Consider the following 23,937-nt stretch of genomic DNA (forward strand, 5'->3'; position numbering starts at 1 on the left):
TAGTTCGCCCTCGAGGCTAGGGGTATGTACCAGTAGCTATGCATTTGATCTCTCTTTCTCTCTCTCTCTCTCTCTCTCTCATTCTTGATTTGACATGATTTTGATGTACCATGAGCTTTGTTAATACGCACATACATACGCACGCACACCTCAAAACATGGTAGTACAAAAGAAGACACTCATACATACGCACATACTACACTTCAAGTTGGCAGTTAATGTAGACTTTATTTGATCGGATGGCGTGAGCGTGATTCAAAGGGCGATACAAGTTAACGCTCACTTTCCTTTTCTAGTATGTATACTACATTTAGGAGTAGAAAATACAGCTTGAGACATTAGTACACGTATGCAATACATAGCTTACAAACAGGTACAAGGTGGCAATTAAAGGCTAGTCCTCTATTGGCTAATTACACAAGGCCAACACGCGGGATTCTTGCAGTAACAAGATACTGGTAGAAAAAGCACATAATATGGCTGATCTTCGACCGATCTAGCTAAACCTGGCCGACCATCTTGCCGGTCTTCGTCGACCCCGCCGCACCGCGATCGTCGCTATCGGCGACCTTGCCGTTCCTGCCGTCGACGGACATCTCCACGTCGTCGCCCTGTAGCTTGCCAGCGCCGGCCGCGGCGTTGCCCTTGTTGTTCCGGTAGATGGCGTAGAGGATGAGCTGCGCGGCGCCCAGGACGCTCCCGCACCCGTTGGGGATCTGCCAAAGAAGATCAGAGCGTCAATCGAACGGCCAAGCACGTCTGCAGAAGCAGTGACTGGCTAGGCGGTAGCTAAGGCATGTTTCATGGCGACGGTCGCGCGCGCATGGGCGCTGCCTCGCCTCTTCGGCAGGGCACATTTACTGGAGCACGTTGCGAGCTCAGCTAGCGTACGTGCATGCATGCATGGATCGCACATTGACAAATCAAAACAAGTATTCATGCACCGGCCGGCCGGCAAGGGCATCTACTAGACTACTAGACTACAATGACAACGCAGTTAGTGCAGTCATTTTGTCCACTCACAGTTTCCTTCAATTTTGTGCAGTAATTCGACGCTTGTCGGCATCAGAAAAGAGAAAGTTGGATTTGAGGTGTGCGTGCGTGTGTGGACTAATAAGACTTACCGTGACGAAGAGGTCGTGGCCGAGCAAGCCGTAGATGAACCACGACGTGCCGCACAGGAACACCGCCAGCGACAGCAGGAACGGCATGTACTCCACGCTCTTCGTCTTGATCACCATCCTCTGCGAGAAATCGACAAGTCCCAGATCAGTATTATTTAAGCTACTAACATGTGCAAGTGCAAGGCAATGGAGGAATACATGCACGCATGCATGGAATAACAAAACGTACCATGATGGAGAGGGGCGAGGCGTACATGCAGATGGAGAAGACGGTCATGGCGAGGCCGGCGAGGAGCTTGCGTGCCGGGCCGTGCAGGACGAGCATCGAGACGAGCGCCACGACCGCGACCACCGTCGCGACGGCCGACGCCAGGCCGAGCGTCCGGAGCCTCGCCTTCTTGTTCGACGCGAAGACGAGGAAGATCACCACGTACACCGTCTCGATCGCCGCGCCCACGCCGTTGATCGTCGACACCAGGACGTTGTTCGGGGACACGAACGGCAGCCCGTACCTTCAAACGCACACCAACGCGCCAAGATCAAACTCTCTCACTTGTAACTCGTCGAACTTTTGCACCATGCATCAACAAGATCGGAACGGGACAAGGATAGTTTATGCACTTGTGTCGGCCTTAATAGCTACGTGTACAACGGCATGTCTCCGCATAGAGCCACGTTGCAGAAGCGTACAACAATGAAGTGAGGGTGGCAGATTCTATAAAAATAGGCAAGAGATGAGATGGATCTTCAGCCTCGTAAATCACAATCACATGTTGTACTGTTGTTAACTTGTTCTCTTTTTTCTTTCTTTTTTTTTTGCGGGAATTTGTTAACTTGTCCTTGGAGAAAATTGAGAGGTTTTACCAGGCGGAGAGGAGGCAGTTGAGGAGCGTCATGTTGTATGGCACCCCGGAGAATTCCTCTGTGGATTTGTTCCGAATGATCCTCCAGAAAGTAGGCCTGTGATCGAACGGGCAAATTGTAGTATTCACAGGTCAGTTATAAGTGTCTGCATATAGTATAAGAATGTGAACAGACTAACAGTCAAGATGCGACTGTACGTTCTCAACAAAATGAATAAAATGTTGTAGGAAATTCGACACTGAAAAGGACTTATGTGGAATTAATAAATCGGAAGGTGGCAATATATACATGCAAAGGTGGGTGCCGGAAGTTTCTAGTTTACGTACGTTGCTGGAGTAAATTAAGTGGGATCAATATATGCATGGACCCTAGAAATTCAAGCTCTTTTTCAGCAAATTATAGGTTATTTATTACTATAATTTTATATCAAATTATTAGTAGTTGAGTACCCCAATGGTTGTGCGTGTCATTCATGTGGTTTGCACATTCGGAGTGTGCGATTTCAACTGAGAAATTCCTTCTTTTAAAGGAGGTAAAATGTCCGGTGTCTGCATCAATTGATGCACGCAACCATCAAATAGTTTAAATTCTTTCATGAAAAGCATAGGATTCCCTAACACACTGCTATCTTGTCACCTTCACTCTAACCATATATCTCTTGTAAATATAGGAGCGCTACCTAATTATTTAGGCCTTCTTTGGTTTAGAGGAATTTCATAGGAATTCTAGAGGATAGGATTCTTATAGGATTTTTTTAGAGCCTTTTGGTTCATAGGAATGGATTCCTATTCCTACATAGGATTGGTTCCTATCCTCCACATTTCATAGGAAAATAAAAAAAAGCCTAGACTCAATGAAAAAATTCCTTTGGTGTCAACCAAATGACATCTTGTTTCCTATTCCTACTCATAGGATTTGAGATACATGTCATCTCCTTTCCTACAAGATTTCTATTCCTATAATAATCGGATTATCCTATGAACCAAAAGAGGCCTTAATAAGGAAAAAAGGTAATACATGAAATACTTACACCGGGGATAGGAAGAGAAATAGAGCAATGACATTCCCTGAAACAACAAAATCAAAAGCAGTAATTAGGTTGAAAGGACGTCCCAACTAGAACAGCCACCAGTGCAATTAAAACTCCTAGCCAATTACTACCACGCACAAAAAAGCGGAAACTAGGAACACTCACCGGAAATCCCAAACAAGAACTTGGCCACATCCTCCATGTCCGACCTCCTCAGCGCCTAGCTTGCACCTCCAAGAAACTATCTTCTCCTCGACGAACCAATAACAAAACCAGGATGAAAAGACAGACCTCCAGACCTCTGTTTCTTCTGAGCAGGGGATGCTAGCATGCAGGTATTTCAGCAGCAGCAAGCAAGAACAACTAAATGACAATGTTGTGTGTGTTCGTATGTGTGGATGATGGATACATGGGCGGCTGCATCGTATATATAGGAAAGAGTTGGATGGAGAGGAGGTAAGGTCAGGGGGGAGAGTAGCACTGCCGGCCTATTGATTACGTTCTTATCTTGGCCACTCCATGAAAACGATGCCCCTGTGGACGTGGGAGTGCCGGGGTAGTAAACAGTAACGTTTCCAGCACTAGCATATGGGGAGGATCTTGTTTTGATTGTCACCACCCGGAGACAGAATTTGGCATGCGCATCACCATCATGGTATCGCCCGGTGCACTAGCTAATTGGACTGGACACTATTGACATTTGACAAGAATGTACGTATGTGTTTTCTGTGCTAGTAGCTCTTTTCCTTCAGTGTGTGTGGTCTGTATAGATCGTCCACATTATATTCATGCATCTGGAAGGATCTTAAGACTTTTGCCATACCCTTTTTCCGAAAAGAAAGCAAGAGTCAAATATTGCTAGCTAACAACGTTACCCGGGTCGGAGGGTGCTCCAGAGATCCAGAGGAGGCACTGAGCCAGTGAATTCAGGATGAAGACGTCGTCGATACATCCAACGACGTGTGTTTATTTTCTGCTTGCGTAAGGATGGTCTTGTAAGGATTGAATAATTTTAATATATGTCCTTGGCCTTGTCGCAAATATATATATTATTTAGCGAGCAACCAAATGGCCCTAAAACCTATATAAAAGAATATTTCCAATCGCAACAATAACAATAAGGATGCAAATGTTTTAGTTCAACATATGCCCATACAATCTCATAGAAAAAGAGTCATTTTCTGCATCGTAGGAAACAATGCCGCCACCCCTTTCAAAATTATGATGCTTAGTATAGTCTCCGATGAACAAATTCGTCTGTCAATATTTGTAGGAATATCCAAGTAAGTAATTATGCAGCATAATATAGTAAAACTATTTTCTCCAACAAATAAAATATTGCAATTTATAACTTACAAATTCGAATCATTTTTATTAATTAGTGATCATAGCGGAGATCGATTGTATTTCTAGTATGTCTTGTATTATGAAACAAAGTTAATAATGCTCTAAAATGTAGTTATTTTTTAGGGCACAAAAGCCCTTTCCTAGATTCGTCATGGCTTGACATGGCGGAGACCAAAAGACGTCGCTCGATAGCAAAGAAGAAAACATGGAGTGTCAGCAAGGCTTCATAAGTGCATTCGACTGTTAAATTTTGGCGAGGGGCTCACGGTGGATCACTTAACACGATTACATGATATCCATATACAGAGCGACACCCCCACGCAATTGGGGGTAATTCTTGGTTTCAAGGGAATACTCATGGGCGCCAATGTATCCGGCTCAATATTTTGGGTGCGACATCAATAAATATGAAAATGTTAGTTTGCAACGTGTGGGCACCCACTAACGTGAAAACTTTTTTGCATGGTTTGCAATTCAAAACCATCTATGGACCACCCAACCATCTTCAAAGACATGGACGGCTGAATCGTGGCCTTTAATTTATCCATTATGCAAAATATGTTCAAAAGTTGGCTACCCACTTATTTTTCATTAAAAATGTAGTTTTTTGCTCCACCTCAGGTCTTTAAAATCTAATATGGTTAATCGACCTTGATACAGTATCAACTAGCAAAGGAAAATTCAGTTCTAGATTAGTGGACGAATATCATGGCAAACACATACCACCATAGAAAAGCGACCCCCTCCCCCTCCCTAGTATTGTCGAAGATATGGAATTAGAGAAATGTACCAGTGTTTCATGGAACCTCGACCTTGCAGCTACATCCTTCCACATATAGAGGGTGAAGCCTTCATGTGATCCATGAAAGTTTTAGGAGAATGTTTTATATTTATAGTCTGGTCCAAACATTTTGTAGGACTTATTTTCAATGGACGGCAAATTTATTTATCTTGATTTCATCAATTTCAAGATGTTATGCCGGCCTAGTATCTCAAAGGTGTTGGTAGTGGCTGGGTGTGTGAGCATATGTGATTGTATTGTATTAAGAAAAAAGGAACCTCTACACATATATTTTGTATCATTGTTTTTTGTATTCAACATGTAGAAGATCATGTCACTGACACTGAGTATGTATATGCCTCCGTTTTAAAAAAAATGTATGTATATGGCGCCTGTCATAGGTGTACGTTTTACTCGAAGCAGTTCCCAAGGACAGCGACTAGGCTTTAGGCTCCACGCTGCTATGCAAGGTCCTTGTACGTACGTACGTGGACGCCTAGTTTTTAGGCATGCATGCATGCAAACAAATGCGCTCGTTCGTCATGCAAACTTTTATCTATATTTTTGGTTTGGGGGCATGCATCATGCCAAGATCGCTTGAACTTTGTAACATATAATGGTACGCGTGTATATATATGTACGACGAAACGAATTTATTTAGTACATAACCAAAGTTGCGTTTTGCCACAGGCACCAGCTGGTAACGTCGGCGACGACTGATAAACTGGATCAAGCACAAACAAATACGTACCTCATGTGTCCGGCGTTGCAACGCTGTCAGAAATTGCCGAAGGCCACGACTATATGGTCAAACTATTATCATAGAAGTCTCGGACCAGTGCAAACTATAAGTCGGCAGGCCTAGCTAGTAACCTATGGCCGATGTTCTTTGACGTTTTGCAGTGTGATATAAAGAGAGGCGAAAGCCTGTATTTAAAGAATAGTCACACACTAAAATGCCATATACTCTGCGAACACACGTATGCATCCGCAAACTCGCCACCTGCACTCGTGACAGCAACGGCACAATATTCCCCGACCGGCCACTTTGTCAGTACCATCGAACTGGAACGTGCACGATCGACCGCCACCATGAAAATCAAATCCAGATTGAACAATCATCACGCAAATAATTGAGCGAACCAGAGTGGTCTATGGTCGATGCAGGTACGCGATCGGCATTGTCCGGATCACCAGCATCGATTGGTTTCCTTTGCTTCCCTATCGGCGCACGGCTGGCTGGCCACACCAAGAGATTCCGATCGCGTTCGGCCGTGGAGTAAGACAAGCCGGTGTGGGGAGGTGGAAATGAACCGGGGTTCGGCCTGTTGGTACGTGACAGGCGATCCTTGCACGCATAAAGTGTTTGTGGCACCGGTTTTGGCATTTAGGCCTCCTTTGGTTCATAGTATTGGAAAATTATAGGAATAGGAAAGTCATAGGAAATGAGACGACATGCATCTCAAATCCTATGCATAGGAATAGAAAAGAAGATGCCCTTTGATTCACATCATAGGATTTTTTTCCATTGAGTCTAGGCTAATGTTTATTTTCCTATGAAATGTGGAGGATAGGAAGAATTCCTCCATAGAAATAGGATTTCATTCCTACAAACCAAAGAGCTTTGAAGGAATTTTTCCTATAGAAATTCTATCCTATGAAAATCCTACAAAATTCTTCCAAACCAAAGAAGGCCTTAGCTTGGTGTCTCCTCGCCTTTGTAACGTGGCATTCCCAAAAGGAAATCCTGATAGGTTAATTTGTCGCCAACAGGACGAGCATTTTATTGGACTAGATGATGATGCCTCGCGCGCAGCTGCGAGAAATCTTGCAAAAATAAATGCATTAATATTTGCAAAAAAATCTAAAACTAATGGATGGAAAATGTAATATGAAATATATACAAAGTGTATAAAAAATTGAATTTCAATTAAGATAATAATGTTTCTAACAAAAATGTAAAAGGTCAACGACATAGATATGCTACAATCGACCAACACATGTATCCTCAATACAAATCTAATGCAAGAATAAATTGTGAATAATTATCATGCATGAATTTATGATGTGGCTACATTGCATGCATAGTGTAATGCAAAAATAGGATTTATGACTTGCATGCATGACTTGCTTATGTGGCATGGTTGCATGGCTAGGAAAAATAGATAGTGGGTTGTAGCTATTGAGGAATAGAAGGTGAGTACATGTTCTCACTTTAATTTAAAGAAAAACTAGTATTACAAAAAATAAAACTGGCTCGTGTAGTTCATATTAGCTTGAACTAATGAGTATTTGTTTGTAGTCTACATAAAAGGGGCAAGAATAAAGAGCTAAATATGCACTCCATGTGCTTTAAACATGCATGATTTTATAGCAATTCCACAAGAATCCAACATCTGCAATTTTGCGATGCATTTATTTTTCTGGAAAACTCCATATATTTCCTTCCATGTAAGAAGTTCAATACAAGTTTCGTAGACAAGTTCCTTTATTGGAATTAACTTTGTTGCTTAAGTTGCAAAGAATATGGGTCAATTTGAAGTTGCTAAATTTTGTTGTCCTAGACTTATTTCTGTCTCCAATTTTTGCCCGGTAGATATACATTTCTGGAAGACTTCCCAATTTAAATTGTCTTGACACATCTTGCTGACATGTAAGATCCACATGACGGTTGACTAGGCACCAAAAGAAGTCATATTTGTATGTAATATTATCCACAGAAATTGCTAATGGAGCTCGAGCTCCATGGAGCCTGAAATTTGATATTTTTCAAAGTTATAATTTTAAGGCTTCAAAAAATTCTAAAAAATGCACACATACCTATGGATTTATACCATTTGGCTGTAAAATACACAAATGTGCGAGCTAGGCAATACTAACAAAATCATGTATTTCTAGCACATGTACTATTCTCTATAGAAGTACATGATTTTTTTTGTACAACTCACATGAAAACTTACTTCATAATGAAATTTTACACACATCTAGTATACATCTATAAGTACTTGTGTATATTCTCAGATGTTTCTGAAACTTAGAAGGTCAATTTTTAATAAAATTCGGGCTTCATGGAGCCCGGGAGCCAAAAAGCCTCACTTTATACTGGCCGATCATTGTATGCTCATATCAGGTTAGGAATGGAGTGTTTCGAGAGCCATTTATCTGTCTTGGTGTAACTGTCAATTTTTTGACGAATGGCTATGGTAGAGTGTGAACGTATCAGGTGCACTGGCTCAATTCATGCACCAAATGCATTTGTGTTGTATGAGCAAAACCTGAGGGATATGGTCACGCTAGTAGATGGATTGTTAAAACAATGCAGAATAGTCCTTTTATTTTATCAAAATCAACCCGCACTTTGCATCTCCCTCTCCTATAAATAAATTTGTTGTGTTAACTTTTTTGCTTCAAACAAAAAAGGCGTCACATATTTTAAACGAAACGCATGATTTCGGAACCGTTTTTACTGTCTTCTTTGTTTTGATGAGATCTCTAAATCAAGATTAATATTGGGTATATTACGGAAAATTAATAATTTTCTGGTTTTTGAAACTTAACTCGAAACTTGACTGCAACATTTACACGTTTTGTAATTTGTAGGTGAGAAATGTCCGCCTCTCTTTCACACGTGTGGCCAGCGCGCACATGCTTCCAGTAGATCAAATTCCAAGTAAAATTTCAGAAAAACAAAAAATATATGAACTTATTCAACATTGATCTTACTTGAAATATCTCGTCAAAAGAAATATGAAAGTCAAAATGGATCTTAAATCGAACATATGGTTGAAATATATGAACATTTTTGTGTTTGAGCCAAAAAAATAACATACAAATTCCTTATGGAAGTGTGTGTGTTGTAGAGTGCGGATTAGTTTGTACAAAGTGGAAGGTTGTCTCTGTAAAAAGGTATAGTCCAACTTTTGACCAAAATCTAGCGGGTTACTTTTTCATCTAAGGGTCCAGAATACATTTTTCTTTGGGTGCACAAATTGGCTCGGTACACAGAATACATTCTCACCGTGGTCACTGGCGTTAGGACATGGAGGTCTTTTTGTGAAAGGATACAAAAAGCTCAGTACACATGATACATTCTCATGGTATAGCACATGTTGTTAAAATTGTGGCCCGCATCGATGACATCTGGAAGATGGAACGTGTGTTGGGTTCGTGGTTGATGGATGACAGGTATGACTTCCTCCTTCGACGTCTTAGTCATGGTGGGTACCATATCTGGAGTTCGATGGCGTGCCAGGGGTGTTGCCCCGGTTTGATTCGTTTAACGACAATGAGTTCACCTTTGGTGCGCCACCTTGGAGATCCACAAAGTTGCATATTAGCGATGGAGCCGCGTCAAGCTCGGGTGAGAAGGTGATCCATCATTTTCTTCTTCTTTAGTGGCTGCTATGGTGGTGCCGGAGGCAGGTGATGGGCGTTGGCATCAAGCTCAGAGACGTTATCTTGTCTTTTCATTTTTGTCATGTCGGTCTTTACATAATTTATACTTTGATCTTCATGATATGAACGTTTTGCCATACAAAAAATAATAAAACTGATGTTATTTTGTGAAAATGTTTGTTTTCGCCTTTTGTGCTTTTTTGCATAAGTCTCATAGTCTCCCTCTTTGGTATCTTTTGACTGTAATTCCGTGTTGGGTCTGTTTCTTCAATAAATTTTTTATACAAACATAATCATACTAGTTTCATCTCGTGAATCTAAATATGTTCGACACATGCTACATATATAAAAGATAGAAAATTTTGGCTGAAAACGGTTTCCTAAAGATCCTTATTTAAGAACTGAAGGAGTATGTGGCAGATGCATTTGACATATCCTTTTTGCAGAGAGCATTAGTGACTAGCAGGTAAGAAACAACCTGCAATATTACTGTACAAAGCTTGGTAATGGACTGAACCTGATGGATTAAAATGTATGAATATGAAACATGTACACATTCATGTTCATGCATTTTAATGCACACAACCTGCAATATTACTGCACAAAGTTTGGAAATGGATTGAGCCTGTTGAATTAAATCAAATCGCCGCATAAAGCCACACCACATAGGCCCTTGGCTAAAGCTAACATTCGTTCCCTTGCCTCCATGGCAGTGAACAAGTTTGACTAACGAGCAAAGATGCATAAATGCGCCCTGATACAAACGGCTGTTCTTGGTCAGCGAAGCACTCTATTTACTGTCTCAACATAGTAAACTGGAGTTGGACATTGCCATCCAAGAAAGGGCTCTAACACAGTGACAACAGCCATGTGGATGCGGGTCTAAATGGGCATGCCGCATGCATCTATGTCCTCTTCTTGGCCGCGTCACGCACGTACTTAGGTCACTGGCAAAGAAGATCGACCGATCTCACGATAGCGATGCCAAATTGTCGATCGCGCCTCGTGCGCGTTCCTCGTGTCATATCCTGCCATCGCACACTCTGGATAACTGTGTAGTATGTCTCTTTCGCGCGTTTCCCGGTTTAGTCGTTGCTTGGATTGGAAGGGAACTGTTAGACGGTGGAAGAAGACGCACCGTTGGAATGTGCAACGACTAATAATCTATGCATTCCCGGTTTAGTCTCGTTGTTTGTCTTTTTTTTTTTCCATTTTTCTTTTTCGCGGGCGAGTCTCGTTGCTTGTCGGCCATGGAATGTGCAAGTAACATTCGCCGTGCATGCATCTATACTACACTCTGAGGAGTTGCAGGGGCTATGTGTGGCCTTTCCGTTCTACGCCTGCTGTCAGAAGAGAAGAGGGTATATATGATACCCCTCCTTTTAGAAATACTTGTCATCAAAATGAATAAAAGAAGATGTATCTAGAACTAAATTACGCGTTCTAAATACATCTCCTTTTATCCATTTTGATGACAAGTATTTCCGGACGGAGGGAGTACGCACGTAGCTCATCGGATCGGCAAGCTACATGATTAGTCGACGACGACCATGGCCACATTGTCGCACACGCTCATCAGTAAAGTTACTAAGCTCCCAGGAATTGGAGAGCTCAGCGAGATTGCAGGTTAAATTTTGCTTCTTTTCACGTTTACATGGCTCGGTTCGGCTGGCTTGGTCAGAGCTGGGGCGGCCTGGTCCAATCAGCTACAGTTAGTCGGTAGCAGGGGTCTTCCTTTTTCTCCGTTTCCCTCGCCCAGTCACCCGCAAGCAGCCGACGCTGCGCTGCTTCCTCCTCCTCGCGTCTGCGGCCTCAATGCCTTGTGATTCATTTTCCCCCGAGCTGCAGATGAGTGAAGGAAGGTGAGTGGCTAGGATTTGCTCCACAGGCCACCGACGGGGTTGACGTTGGTTAGAGTGGACGCCGCCTACTCTTTCGCGCCTCCTTCCTTCCTCTCCGGTCCCCGTCTCGCATCCCCTCCCCAGGCCTGCTTCCATCGCGCGTCGCACCACCCTGACATCTCCTGCTTTCGATTGTGTGCGTTGACGGTCGCGCCTCCACTGTCGGGTGAGCGCCTCCGCGAGGAGGACGAACACCCTGCCCGACGACTACGCATCTCTCCCTAGACTTACCTCCCCACCGGATGGATCTCAGAATCCTGCTGCAATTTGGGGTCGAATCGCATGAATAGGGGGAGGAAGAACCCTCGCGCTAGAGCCATGTCTTCGTCCCTATTCCCCTGCCACTTATGTTGGTCACATTGGGGACTCTTCCTCCCTGCTTTGGATCAGGCGGCATCGGCGTGATCGGCTCGAGGTGGGTGTCGAGCGAGTGGTATCCTCGATGTCTCCGGTCTCCCCTATTGCTTCGGCCTTATGTCCACAGCCGCGGCGCGCCTTCTAGGAGGCCTGCCATACCGTCGCTGACCGGTAGAGGTGCCGCCGCCCGTCGCATCGACCTCCCTTCCCCTCTCCATGACTTTCCTCACCAAAGAGTAACACGAGGATCAGCTAGCTAAGATAGTAGCTGTTGGGGAACGCAGTAATTTAAAAAATTTCCTACTCACACGCAAAATCATGGTGATGCATAGCAACGAGAGGTAAAAGTGTTGTCCACGTACCCTTGCAGACCGTAAGCGGAAGCATTATGACAACGCGGTTGATGTAGTTGTACGTCTTCACGATCGACCGATCTTAGTACCAAAGGTACGCACCTCCGCGATCTGCACACGTTCGGCTCGGTGACGTCCCACGAACTCACGATCCAGCAGAGTGTCAAGGGAGAGCTTGATGACCCACAAGTATAGGGGATCTATCATAGTCCTTTCGATAAGTAAGAGTGTCGAATCCAACAAGGAGCAGAAGGAAATGGTAAACGGTTTTCAGCAAGGTATTCTCTGCAAGTACTGAAATAAGTGGTAACAGATAGTTTTGTAATAAGATAATTTGTAACGAGCAACAAATAACAAAAGTAAATAAAGTGCAGTAAGGTGGCCCAATCCTTTTTGTAGCAAAAGGACAAGCCTCGACAAACTCTTATATAAGGAAAAGCGCTCCCGAGGACACATGGGAATATCGTCAAGCTAATTTTCATCACGTTCATATGATTCGCGTTCGGTACTTTGATAATTTGATATTGTTGAGGATCGTAGCAGAAATTTAAAATTTTCTACGCATCACCAAGATCAATCTATGGAGTAATCTAGCAACGAGGGGAAGGAGAGTGCATCTATATACCATTGTAGATCGCTAAGCGGAAGCGTTGCAAGAACGCGGATGAAGGAATCGTACTCGTAGCGATTCAGATCACGGTTGATTCTGATCTAAGCGCCGAACAACGGCGCCTCCGCGTTCAACACACGTGCAGCCCGGTGACGTCTCCTACGCCTTGATCCAGCAAGGGGAGAAGGAGAGGTTGGGGAAGACTTTGTCCAGCAGCAGCACGACGACGTGGTGGTGGTGGAGGAGCGCGGGACTCCAGCAGGGCTTCGCCAAGCACTACAAGAGACGAGGAGGGAGAGGGGTAGGGCTGTGCCAACAGGGAGATCGAATCGTGTGTTGGGCTGCCCCTTTGCCTCCACTATATATAGGGGGAGAGGGAGGGCTGCGCCCCCACCTAGGGTTCCCATCCCAAGGGGTGCGGCAGCCCTAGATCCCATCTAGGGTGGCGGCCACAAGGGGGAGAGGGGGAGGCGCACCTAGGGTGGGCCTTAGGGCCCATCTGTCCTAGGGTTTGCCCCCTCCTCTCTTGGAGGCGCCTTGGTCCTTGGTGGGAGGCGCCCCAGCCCACCTAGGGGCTGGTCCCTTCCCACTATTGGCCCATGTATGCCTCCGGGGCCCGTGGCCCCTCCCGGTGGACCCCCGGACCCCTCCAGTGGTCCCGGTACACTACCGGTGATGCCCGGAACACTTCCGGTGGCCAAAACCATATTTCCTATATATCAATCTTTACCTCCGGACCATTCCGGAACTCCTCGTGACGTCCGGGATCTCAATCGAGACTCCGAACAACATTCGGTAACCGTGTACATACTTTCCCTATAACCCTAGCGTCATCGAACCTTAAGTGTGTAGACCCTACGGGCTCGGGAGTCATGCAGACATGGCCGAGACAACTCTCCGGTCAATAACCAACAGCGGGATCTGGATACCCATGTTGGCTCCCACATGCTCCACGATGATCTCATCGGATGAACCACGATGTCAAGGATTCAATCAATCCCGTATACAATTCCCTTTGTCTATCGGTACGATACTTGCCCGAGATTCGGTCGTCGGTATCCCGATACCTTGTTCAATCTCGTTACCGGCAAGTCTCTTTACTCGTTCCGTAACACATCATCCCATGATCAACTCCTTGGTCACATTGTGCACATTATGATGATGTCCTACCGAGTGGGCCCAGAGATACCTCTCCGTTACACGGAGTGACAAATCCCAGTCTCGATTCGTGCCAACCCATTAGACACTTTCGGAGATACCCGTAGTGAACCTTTATAGCCACCCAGTTACGTTGTGACGTTTGGCACACCCAAAGCACTCCTACGGTATCCGGGAGTTGCACAATCTCATGGTCTAAGGAAATGATACTTGACATTAGAAAAGCTTTAGCATACGAACTACACGATCTTGTGCTAGGCTTAGGATTGGGTCTTGTCCATCACATCATTCTCCTAATGATGTGATCCCGTTATCAACGACATCCAATGTCCATGGTCAGGAAACCGTAACCATTTATTGATCAACGAGCTAGTCAACTAGAGGCTTACTAGGTACATGGTGTTGTCTATGTATCCACACATGTATCTGAGTTTCCTATCAATACAATTCTAGCATGGATAATAAACGATTATCATGAACAATGAAATATAATAATAATAACTAATTTATTATTGTCTCTAGGGCATATTTCCTACAGTCTCCCACTTGCACTAGAGTCAATAATCTAGTTCACATCGCCATGTGATTAACAGTCATAGGTCACATCGCCATGTGACCAACATCCAAAGAGTTTACTAGACTGAATAATCTAGTTCACATCACTATGTGATTAACACTCAATGAGTTCTGGGTTTGATCATGTTATGCTTGTGAGAGAGGTTGTAGTCAACGGGTCTGCCATATTCAGATCCCTATGTATTTCGCAAAACTTTATGTCATATCGTAGATGCTGCTATCACGTTCCACTTGGAGCTATTCCAAATTGTTGCTCCATTATACGTATCCGGTATCTCTACTCAAAGCTGTCCGGATAGGTGTTTAAGCTTGCATCGACGTAACTCTTTACATCGAACTCTTCATCACCTCCATATCCGAGAGACATTTCCTTATTCCTCTAAGGATAATTTTGACCGCTATCTGGTGATCTACTCCTAGATCACCTTTGTACCCTCTTGCCAGACATGTGGCAAGGCACACATCTGGTGCGGTACTCAGCATGGCATACCGTATAGAGCCTATGACAAAAGCATAGGGGACGACCTTCGTCCTTCCTCTTTCTTCTGCCGTGGTCAATCTTTGAGTCTTACTTAATTTCACACCTTACAACTCAAGCAAGAACCCCTTCCTTGACTGATCTATTTTGAAATCCTTCAAAAACATGTCAAGGTGTGCGTTCTTTGAAAGTATCATCAGGCGTTTTGATCTATCTCTATAGATCTTGATGCCCAGTATGTAAGCAGCTTTATCCAGGTCTTCCTTTGGAAAACACTCTTCAAACAACCGTTTATGCTTTCCAGAAATTCTACATTATTTCGGATCAACAATATGTCATCCACATATACTAATCAGAAATGTTGTAGTGCTCCCACTCACTTTCTTGTAAATACAAGTTTCTAGCAAACATTGTATAAACCTAAATGCTTTGATCACTCCATCAAAGCATATATTCCGACTCCGAGATGCTTGCTCTAGTCCATAGAAGGATTGCTGGAGCCAGCATACCCTTTTAGCATCCTTAGGATCGACAAAACCTTTTATTGTATCACATACAACTTTTCTAACGAAAACTGGTAAGAAAACTTGTTTTGACATCCATCTGTCAGATTTCATAATCGAAAAATACAGCTAATGCTAACATGATTCCGACGGACTTAAGCATCGCTGCGGGTGAGAAATTCTCATCGTAGTCAACTCCTTGAACTTGTGAAAAGACTCTTTCCCACAAGTTGAGCTTCATAGACGGTAACATTATCGCCCACGTCCGTCTTCTTCTTAAAGATCCATTTATCTCAATGGCCTGCCGATCATCGGGCAAGTCCACCAAAGTCCATACTTTGTTCTGATACATGGATCCTATCTCAGATTTCATGGCTTCTAACCATTTTTCGGAATATGGGCCCACCATCGCTTCTCCATAGCTCGTAGGTTCATTGTTGTCTAACAACATGATATCTAAGATAGGATTACCGTACCACTCAGGAGTAGTACATACCTTGTCGACCTACGAGGTTCGATAGCAACTTGATCCGAAGCTTCATGATCACTATCATTAACTTCTTCTTCAACAGATGTAGGCGCCATAGAAAACATCTTTCTGTGTTGCATCACTCTCTGGTTGAAGTAAAGGTTCGACGACCTCATCAAGTTCTATCTTCCTCCCACTCAATTCTTTCGAGAGAAACTCCTTCTCGAGAAAGGACCTGTTCTTGGCGACAAACAATTTGCCCTCGGATCTGAGATAGAAGGTATACCCAACTATCACCTTTGGGTATCCTATGAAGATGTATTTGTCCGTTTTTGGGTTCGAGCCTTTCCGGCTGAAGCCTTAAGTATTGTAGCCCCAAACATTAAGAAACGATAACTTTGGTTTCTTGCCAAACCAATGTTCATACGACGTCGTCTCAATGGACTTATATGGTGCCCTATCTAAAGTGAATGCACCTGTCTCTAATGCATAACCTCAAAATAACAGCGGTAGATCGGTAAGAGACATCATAGATCGCACCATATCTCATAAGGTTCGATTATGACGTCCGGACACACCATTACGATGTGGTGTTCCAGGTGGCTTCAACTGCGAAACAATGTCTTAAGTGATTGCCAAACTCATAACTCAGAAAATCCCCTTTTGATCAGATCGTAGGAACATGATCTTCTTGTTATGATGATTCTTAACTTCACTCTGAAATCGTTTGAACTTTTCAAACATTTCAGACTTGTGCTTCATTAAGTAAATATACCTATATCTACTCAAATCGTCAGTGAAGATGAGAAAATAGCGATATCCACCGCACGCTTCAATTCTCATTGGATCACACGCATTAGCATGCATGATTTCCAACAAGTCACTTGCCTGTTTCATTGTACCTGAAAACGGGGTCTTAGTCATCCTGCCCATGAGGCATGGCTCACATGTGTCAAGCGATTCAAAATCAAGTGACTCCAAACATCCATAGATATGGAGTTTCTTCATGCATCTTACGCCAATATGACCTAAGCGGCAGTGCCACAAGAAAGTGGTACTATCATTATTAATTCTACATCTTTTGGCGTGAACATGTGTATTACCACGACCGAGATTCAATGAACCATTCACATAGGGTGCATGACCATGAAAGGTATTATTCATGTAAACAGAATAACCAGTATTCTCTAACTTAAATGAATAACCGTATTGCAATGAACATGATCTAATCATATTCATGCTCAACGTAGACACCTGATAACATTTATCTAGGTTCAATACTAATCCCGAAGGCAGATGGAGCGTGCGATGGTAATCTCATCAACTTTGGAAACACTTCCAACACACATCATCACCTCGCCCTTAGCCAGTCTCCGTTTAGTCCGTAGCTTTTGCTTCAAGTCACCAATGATAGCAACTAAACCGGTATCCAATACCCAGGTACTACCAGGAGTACTAGTGAGGTACACATTAATAACACGTATATACTTTGTTGAAGTTTCCATCCTTCTTATCTACCATGCATTTGGGGTAATTCCGCTACCAGTGACCGTTCCCCTTACAATAGAAGCACTTAGTCTTGGGTTTGGGTTCAACCTTGGGTTCCTTCACTGGAGCGGCAACTGGTTTGCCATCCATGAAGTTTCCCTTCTAGCCCTTGCCCTTCTTGAAACCGGTGGTCTTGTTAAACCATCAACACTTGATGTTCCTTCTTGATTTCTACCTTTTGCGGTCTTAAGCACCGTGAACAGCTCCGGGATCATCTCCATCCCTTGCATGTCATAGTTCATCACGAAGATCTAGTAGCTTAGTGATAGTGGCTAGAGAACTATATCAATCCCTATCTTATCTGGAAGTTTAACTCCCACTTGATTCAAGTGATTGTAGCACCCAGACATTCTGAGCACATGCTCACTAGCTGAGCCATTCTCCTCCATCTTGTTGGCAAAAGAACTTGTCAGAGGTCTCATACCTCTCAACACGGGCATGAGCCTGAAATCCCAATTTCAGCTCTTGGAACATCTCATATGTCTTATGGCGTTCAAAACGTCATTGGAATCCCGATTCTAAGCCGTAAAGTATGGTGCACTAAACTATCAAGTAGTCATCAGGATGTGTCTGTCAGGTGTTCACAACATCCACAGACGATGTTGTAGGGGTTTGCACATCGAGCGGTGCATCAAAGACGTAAGCCTTGTTTGTAGCAGTGAGGACACTCCTTGGACTACGTACCCAGTCGACATCATTGCTTACAATATATTTCAACTTAATCTTTCTCTAAGAACGTATTGAAACATGGAGCTACAACGTGAGCTATTTATCTACAACATATTTGCAAAGACAATTTAGACTATGTTCATGATAATTGAGTTCATCTTAATCAAATTATTTAATGAACTCCCACTCAGATAGACATCCCTCTAGTCATCTAAGTGAAACATGATCCGAATCGACTAGGCCGTGTCCGATCATCACGTGAGACGGACTAGTCATCAACGGTGAACATCTCATGTTGATCATATCTTCTATAGGACTCATGTTCGACCTTTCGGTCTTCCGTGTTCCGAGGCCATGTCTGTACATGCTAGGATCGTCAAGTCAACCTAAGTGTTTCGCATCTGTCCCGATGCCATGTCTGTACATGCTAGGCTCGTCAACACCCGTTGTATTCGAACATTACAATCTATCACACCCGATCATCATGTGGTGCTTCGAAACAACGAACCTTCGCAACGGTGCACAGTTAGGGGGAACACTTTTCTTGATATTTTAGTGAGGGATCATCTTATTTAAGCTACCGTCGTTCTAAGCAAATAAGATGTAAAACATGATAAACATCACATGCAATCAAATAATGACATGATATGGCCAATATCATTTTTCTCCTTATGATCTCCATCTTTGGGGCTCCATGTTCATCATTGTCACCGGCATGACACCATGATCTCCATCATCATGATCTCCATCGTCGTGTCGTCTTGAAGTTGTCTCGTCATCTATTACTTCTACTACTATGGCTAACGCTTTAGCAATAAAGTAAAGTAATTACATGATGTTTATGTTGACACGCAAGTCATAAATAAATTAAGACAACTCCTATGGCTCCTGCCGGTTGTCATACTCATCGACATGCAAGTCGTGATTCCTATTACAAGAACATGATCAATCTCATACATCACATATATCATTCATCACATCCTTTTGGCCATATCACATCACAAGGCATATGCTACAAAAACAAGTTAGACGTCCTCTAATTGTTGTTGCAAGTTTTTACGTGGCTGCTATAGGTTTCTAGCAAGAACGTTTCTTACCTACGCCAAAACCACAGCGTGATATGCCAATTTCTATTTACCCTTCATAAGGACCCTTTTCATCGAATCCGATCCGACTAAAGTGGGAGAGAGAGACACCCGCTAGCCACCTTAATGCAACTAGTGCATGTCAATCGGTGGAACCAGTCTCACGTAAGAGTACGTGTAAGGTCGGTCCGGGCCGCTTCATCCCATGATGCCGCCGAATCAAGATAAGACTAGTAACGGCAAGTAAATTGACAAAATCGACGCCCACAACTGCTTTGTGTTCTACTCGTGCATAGAAACTACACATAGACCTAGCTCTGATACCACTATTAGGGATCGTAGCAGAAATTTAAAATTTTCTACGCATCACCAAGATCAATCTATGGAGTAATCTAGCAACAAGGGGAAGGGGAGTGCATCTACATACCCTTGTAGATCGCTAAGCGGAAGCATTGCAAGAACGCGGATGAAGGAGTCGTACTCGTAGCGATTCAGATCACGGTTGATTCCGATCTAAGCGCCGAACAACGGCGCCTCCGCGTTCAACACATGTGCAGCCCGGTGACGTCTCCTACGCCTTGATCCATCAAGGGGAGAAGGAGAGGTTGGGGAAGACTCCGTCCAGCAGCAGCACGATGGTGTGGTGGTGGTGGAGGAGCACGGGACTCCAGCAGGGCTTCGCCAAGCACTACGAGAGACGAGGAGGGAGAGGGGTAGGGCTGCGCCAACAGGGAGATCGAATCGTGTGTTGGGCTGCCCCTTTGCCTCCACTATATATAGGGGGAGAGGGAGGGCTGCGCCCCCACCTAGGGTTCCCACCACAAGGGGTGTGGCAGCCCTAGATCCCATCTAGGGTGGCGACCATAAGGGGGAGAGGGGGAGGCGCACCTAGGGTGGGCCTTAGGGCCCATCTGTCCTAGGGTTTGCCCCCTCCTCTCTTGGAGGCGCCTTGGGCCTTGGTGGGAGGCGCCCCAGCCCACCTAGGGGCTGGTCCCTTCCCACTATTGGCCCATGTATGCCTCCGAGGCCCGTGGCCCCTCCCGGTGGACCCCCGGACCCCTCCAGTGGTCCCGGTACACTACCGGTGATGCCCGGAACACTTCCGGTGGCCAAAACCATATTTCCTATATATCAATCTTTACCTCCGGACCATTCCGGAACTCCTCGTGACGTCCGGGATCTCATTCGGGACTCCGAACAACATTCGGTAACCGTGTACATACTTTCCCTATAACCCTAGCGTCATCGAACCTTAAGTGTGTAGACCCTACGGGCTCGGGAGTCATGCAGACATGGCCGAGACAACTCTCCGGTCAATAACCAACAGCGGGATCTGGATACCCATGTTGGCTCCCACATGCTCCACGATGATCTCATCGGATGAACCACGATGTCAAGGATTCAATCAATCCCGTACACAATTCCCTTTGTCTATCGGTACGATACTTGCCCGAGATTCGATCGTCGGTATCCCGATACCTTGTTCAATCTCGTTACCGGCAAGTCTCTTTACTCGTTCCGTAACACATCATCCCACGATCAACTCCTTGGTCACATTGTGCACATTATGATGATGTCCTACCGAGTGGGCCCAGAGATACCTCTCCGTTACACGGAGTGACAAATCCCAGTCTCGATTCGTGCCAACCCATTAGACACTTTCGGAGATACCCGTAGTGAACCTTTATAGCCACCCAGTTACGTTGTGACGTTTGGCACACCCAAAGCACTCCTACGGTATCCGGGAGTTGCACAATCTCATGGTCTAAGGAAATGATACTTGACATTAGAAAAGCTTTAGCATACGAACTACACGATCTTGTGCTAGGCTTAGGATTGGGTCTTGTCCATCACATCATTCTCCTAATGATGTGATCCCGTTATCAACGACATCCAATGTCCATGGTCAGGAAACCGTAACCATCTATTGATCAACGAGCTAGTCAACTAGAGGCTTACTAGGGACATGGTGTTGTCTATGTATCCACACATGTATCTGAGTTTCCTATCAATACAATTCTAGCATGGATAATAAATGATTATCATGAACAATGAAATATAATAATAATAACTAATTTATTATTGCCTCTAGGGCATATTTCCAACAGATATGTGGGTGGACCGGTGCTTGGGTGCTGTTCTTACTTGAACAAGCATCCCACTTATGATTAACCTCTATTGCAAGCATCCGCAACTACAACAAAAGTATTAAGGTAAACCTAACCATAGCATGAAACATATGGATCCAAATCAGCCCCTTACGAAGCAACGCATAAACTAGGGTTTAAGCTTCTGTCACTCTAGCAACCGATCATCTACTTATTACTTCCCAATGCCTTCCCCTAGGCCCAAATAATGGTGAAGTGTTATGTAGTCGACGTTCACATAACACCACTAGAGGCTAGACAACATACATCTTATCAAAATATCGAACGAATACCAAATTCACATGACTACTAATAGCAAGACTTCTCCCTTGTCCTCAGGAACAAACGTAACTACTCACAAAGCATAAACATGTTCATAATCAGAGGGGTATTAATATGCATATAGGATCTGAACATATGATCTTCCACCAATTAAACCAACTAGCATCAACTACAAGGAGTAATTAACACTACTATAGAAACCTACTAGCACCAACCCCGGACTTGTAGACAAGAATCAGATACAAGAGATGAACTAGGGTTTTGAGATGAGATGGTGCTGATGAAGATGTTGATGGAGATTGCCCTCTCCCGATGAGAGGAGCGTTGGTGATGACGATGGCGATGATTTCCCCCTCTGGGAGCGAAGTTTCCCCGGCAGAACAGCTCTGCCGGAGCTCTAGATTGGATCCGCCAAGGTTCCGCCTCGTGGCGGCGGAGTTTCGTCCCGAAAGGTTGCTTCTTTATTTTTTCTCGACGAAAGACTTCATATAGGAGAAGATGGTCATCGGAGAGCCACCAGGGGGCCCACGAGGCAGGGGGCACGCCCTAGGGGGTGCCTCCCACCCTCGTGAGAAGGGTGTGGGCCCCCTGGTCTTCATCTTTGGCGAGGATTTTTCATTATTTATTATAAGGTGTTTCGTGGAGTTTCAGGACTTTTGGAGTTGTGCAGAATAGGTCTCTAATATTTGCTCCTTTTCCAGCCCAGAATTCCAGCTGCTAGCATTCTCTCTCCTTATGTAAACCTTGTAAAATAAGAGGGAATAGCCATAAGTATTGTGACATAATGTGAAATAACAACCCATAATGCAATAAATATTGATATAAAAGCATGATGCAAAATGGACGTATCAACTCCCCCAAGCTTAGACCTCGCTTGTCCTCAAGCGAAAAGCCGAAATCGAAAAATATGTCCACATGTTTAGAGATGAAGGTGTCGATAAAAATAAAATACGGACATGAGGGCATCATGATCATTCTTAGAACAGCAACTTATATAATTCTTGTCATATGATCTCTAATGCTAGAGTAATAATTCAATCACAATATCAAGTATGAATCGTAAACTTCATTGAAAACTAACAAACTACAATCTCGGTCATTGAAGCAATTGCAATTTGTCATAACATAGGAAAGAGTCAATGTATAAGAGCTTTTCAGCAAGTCCACATACTCAACTATCATATAATCTTTCACAATTGCTGACACTCACGCAATACTTATGGGTATGGAGTTTTAATCGGACACAGAGAAAGATAGGGGCTTATAGTCTTGCCTCCCAACGTTTTACCTCAAGGGTAATGTCAACAGTAATAGTTCATGAAAACCCACATCCAATTAGCCATATATACCGGGATCTTTCCAACATATTGTGCTTGCCAAAGGGTAAAATGTAAAAGGGAAGGGTGAAGATCACCATGACTCTTATGCAAGGTAGGAGATAAAAGTAAAAGATAGGCCCTTCGCAAAGGGAAGCAGAGGTTGTCATGCGCTTTTATGGTTGGATGCACAAAATCTTAGTGCGAAAGAACGTCACTTTATATTGCCCCTTGTGATATGAATCTTTATTATGCAGCCCGTCGCTTTTATTACTTCCACATCACAAGATTGTATAAAGCTTATTTCTCCCACACCAATCAATCATACATATTTAGGGAGCAATTTTTATTGCTTTGCACCGATGACAACTTACTTGAAGGATCTTATTCAATCCATAGGTAGATATGGTGGACTCTCATGGCAAAACTGGTTTAAGGGTATTTGGAAGCACAAGTAGTATCTCAACTTGGTGCTGAGAATTTGGCTAGCATGAGGGGGAAAGGCAAGCTCAACATGTTGGAGGATCCAAGACAATATAATTTATCTCAAATGTAAGAAAACATAACCCATTACGTTGTCTTCCTTGTCCAATGTCAACTCTTTAGCATGTCATATTTTAATGAGTGCTCACAATCATAAAAGATGTCCAAGATAGTATATCTATATGTGAAGACCTCTTGTCGGTGTCAAAACCGGCGGATCTCGGGTAGGGGGTCCCAAACTGTGCATCTAGGCGGATGGTAACAGGAGGCAGGGGACACAATATTTACCCAGGTTCGGGCCCTCTTGATGGAGGTAATACCCTACGTCCTGCTTGATTATTCTTGATGATATGAGTAGTACAAGAGTTGATCTACCACGAGATCGAAGAGGCTAAACCCTAGAAGCTAGCCTATGGTATGATTGTTGTTGTTGGTCCTACGGACTAAACCCTCCAGTTTAT

General features: G+C 43.9%; 1 protein-coding gene across 1 annotated transcript; it reads right to left on the reverse strand.

Annotated features, from left to right (window-relative positions):
* Positions 1-208: 208 nt before the first annotated feature.
* Positions 209-3,432, reverse strand: LOC119280245 (bidirectional sugar transporter SWEET1b-like). Its single transcript, XM_037561159.1, has 6 exons — positions 3,184-3,432; positions 3,019-3,055; positions 1,989-2,084; positions 1,354-1,636; positions 1,125-1,244; positions 209-716 (listed from the first exon to the last, which is right to left on the reverse strand). Exons 1-6 carry the CDS (start codon positions 3,218-3,220, stop codon positions 501-503), a joined length of 789 nt encoding a protein of 262 aa, XP_037417056.1. The 5' UTR covers positions 3,221-3,432; the 3' UTR covers positions 209-500.
* Between the last annotated feature and the right edge of the window lie 20,505 nt (positions 3,433-23,937).

This window comes from Triticum dicoccoides, chromosome 1A, assembly GCF_002162155.2.
Source record: "Triticum dicoccoides isolate Atlit2015 ecotype Zavitan chromosome 1A, WEW_v2.0, whole genome shotgun sequence".
Lineage (NCBI taxonomy): Eukaryota > Viridiplantae > Streptophyta > Magnoliopsida > Poales > Poaceae > Triticum > Triticum dicoccoides.

Excerpts from the sequence above, each read along its gene's own strand:
- LOC119280245 (XM_037561159.1), bottom strand. The coding sequence starts at position 3,220 with ATGGAGGATGTGGCCAAGTTCTTGTTTGGGATTTCCG. Across the intron at positions 3,056-3,183 it reads GTTCTTGTTTGGGATTTCCG|GGAATGTCATTGCTCTATTT; the intron begins GTGAGTGTTCCT and ends TTGTTGTTTCAG. Across the intron at positions 1,245-1,353 it reads CCTCGCCCCTCTCCATCATG|AGGATGGTGATCAAGACGAA; the intron begins GTACGTTTTGTT and ends GATTTCTCGCAG.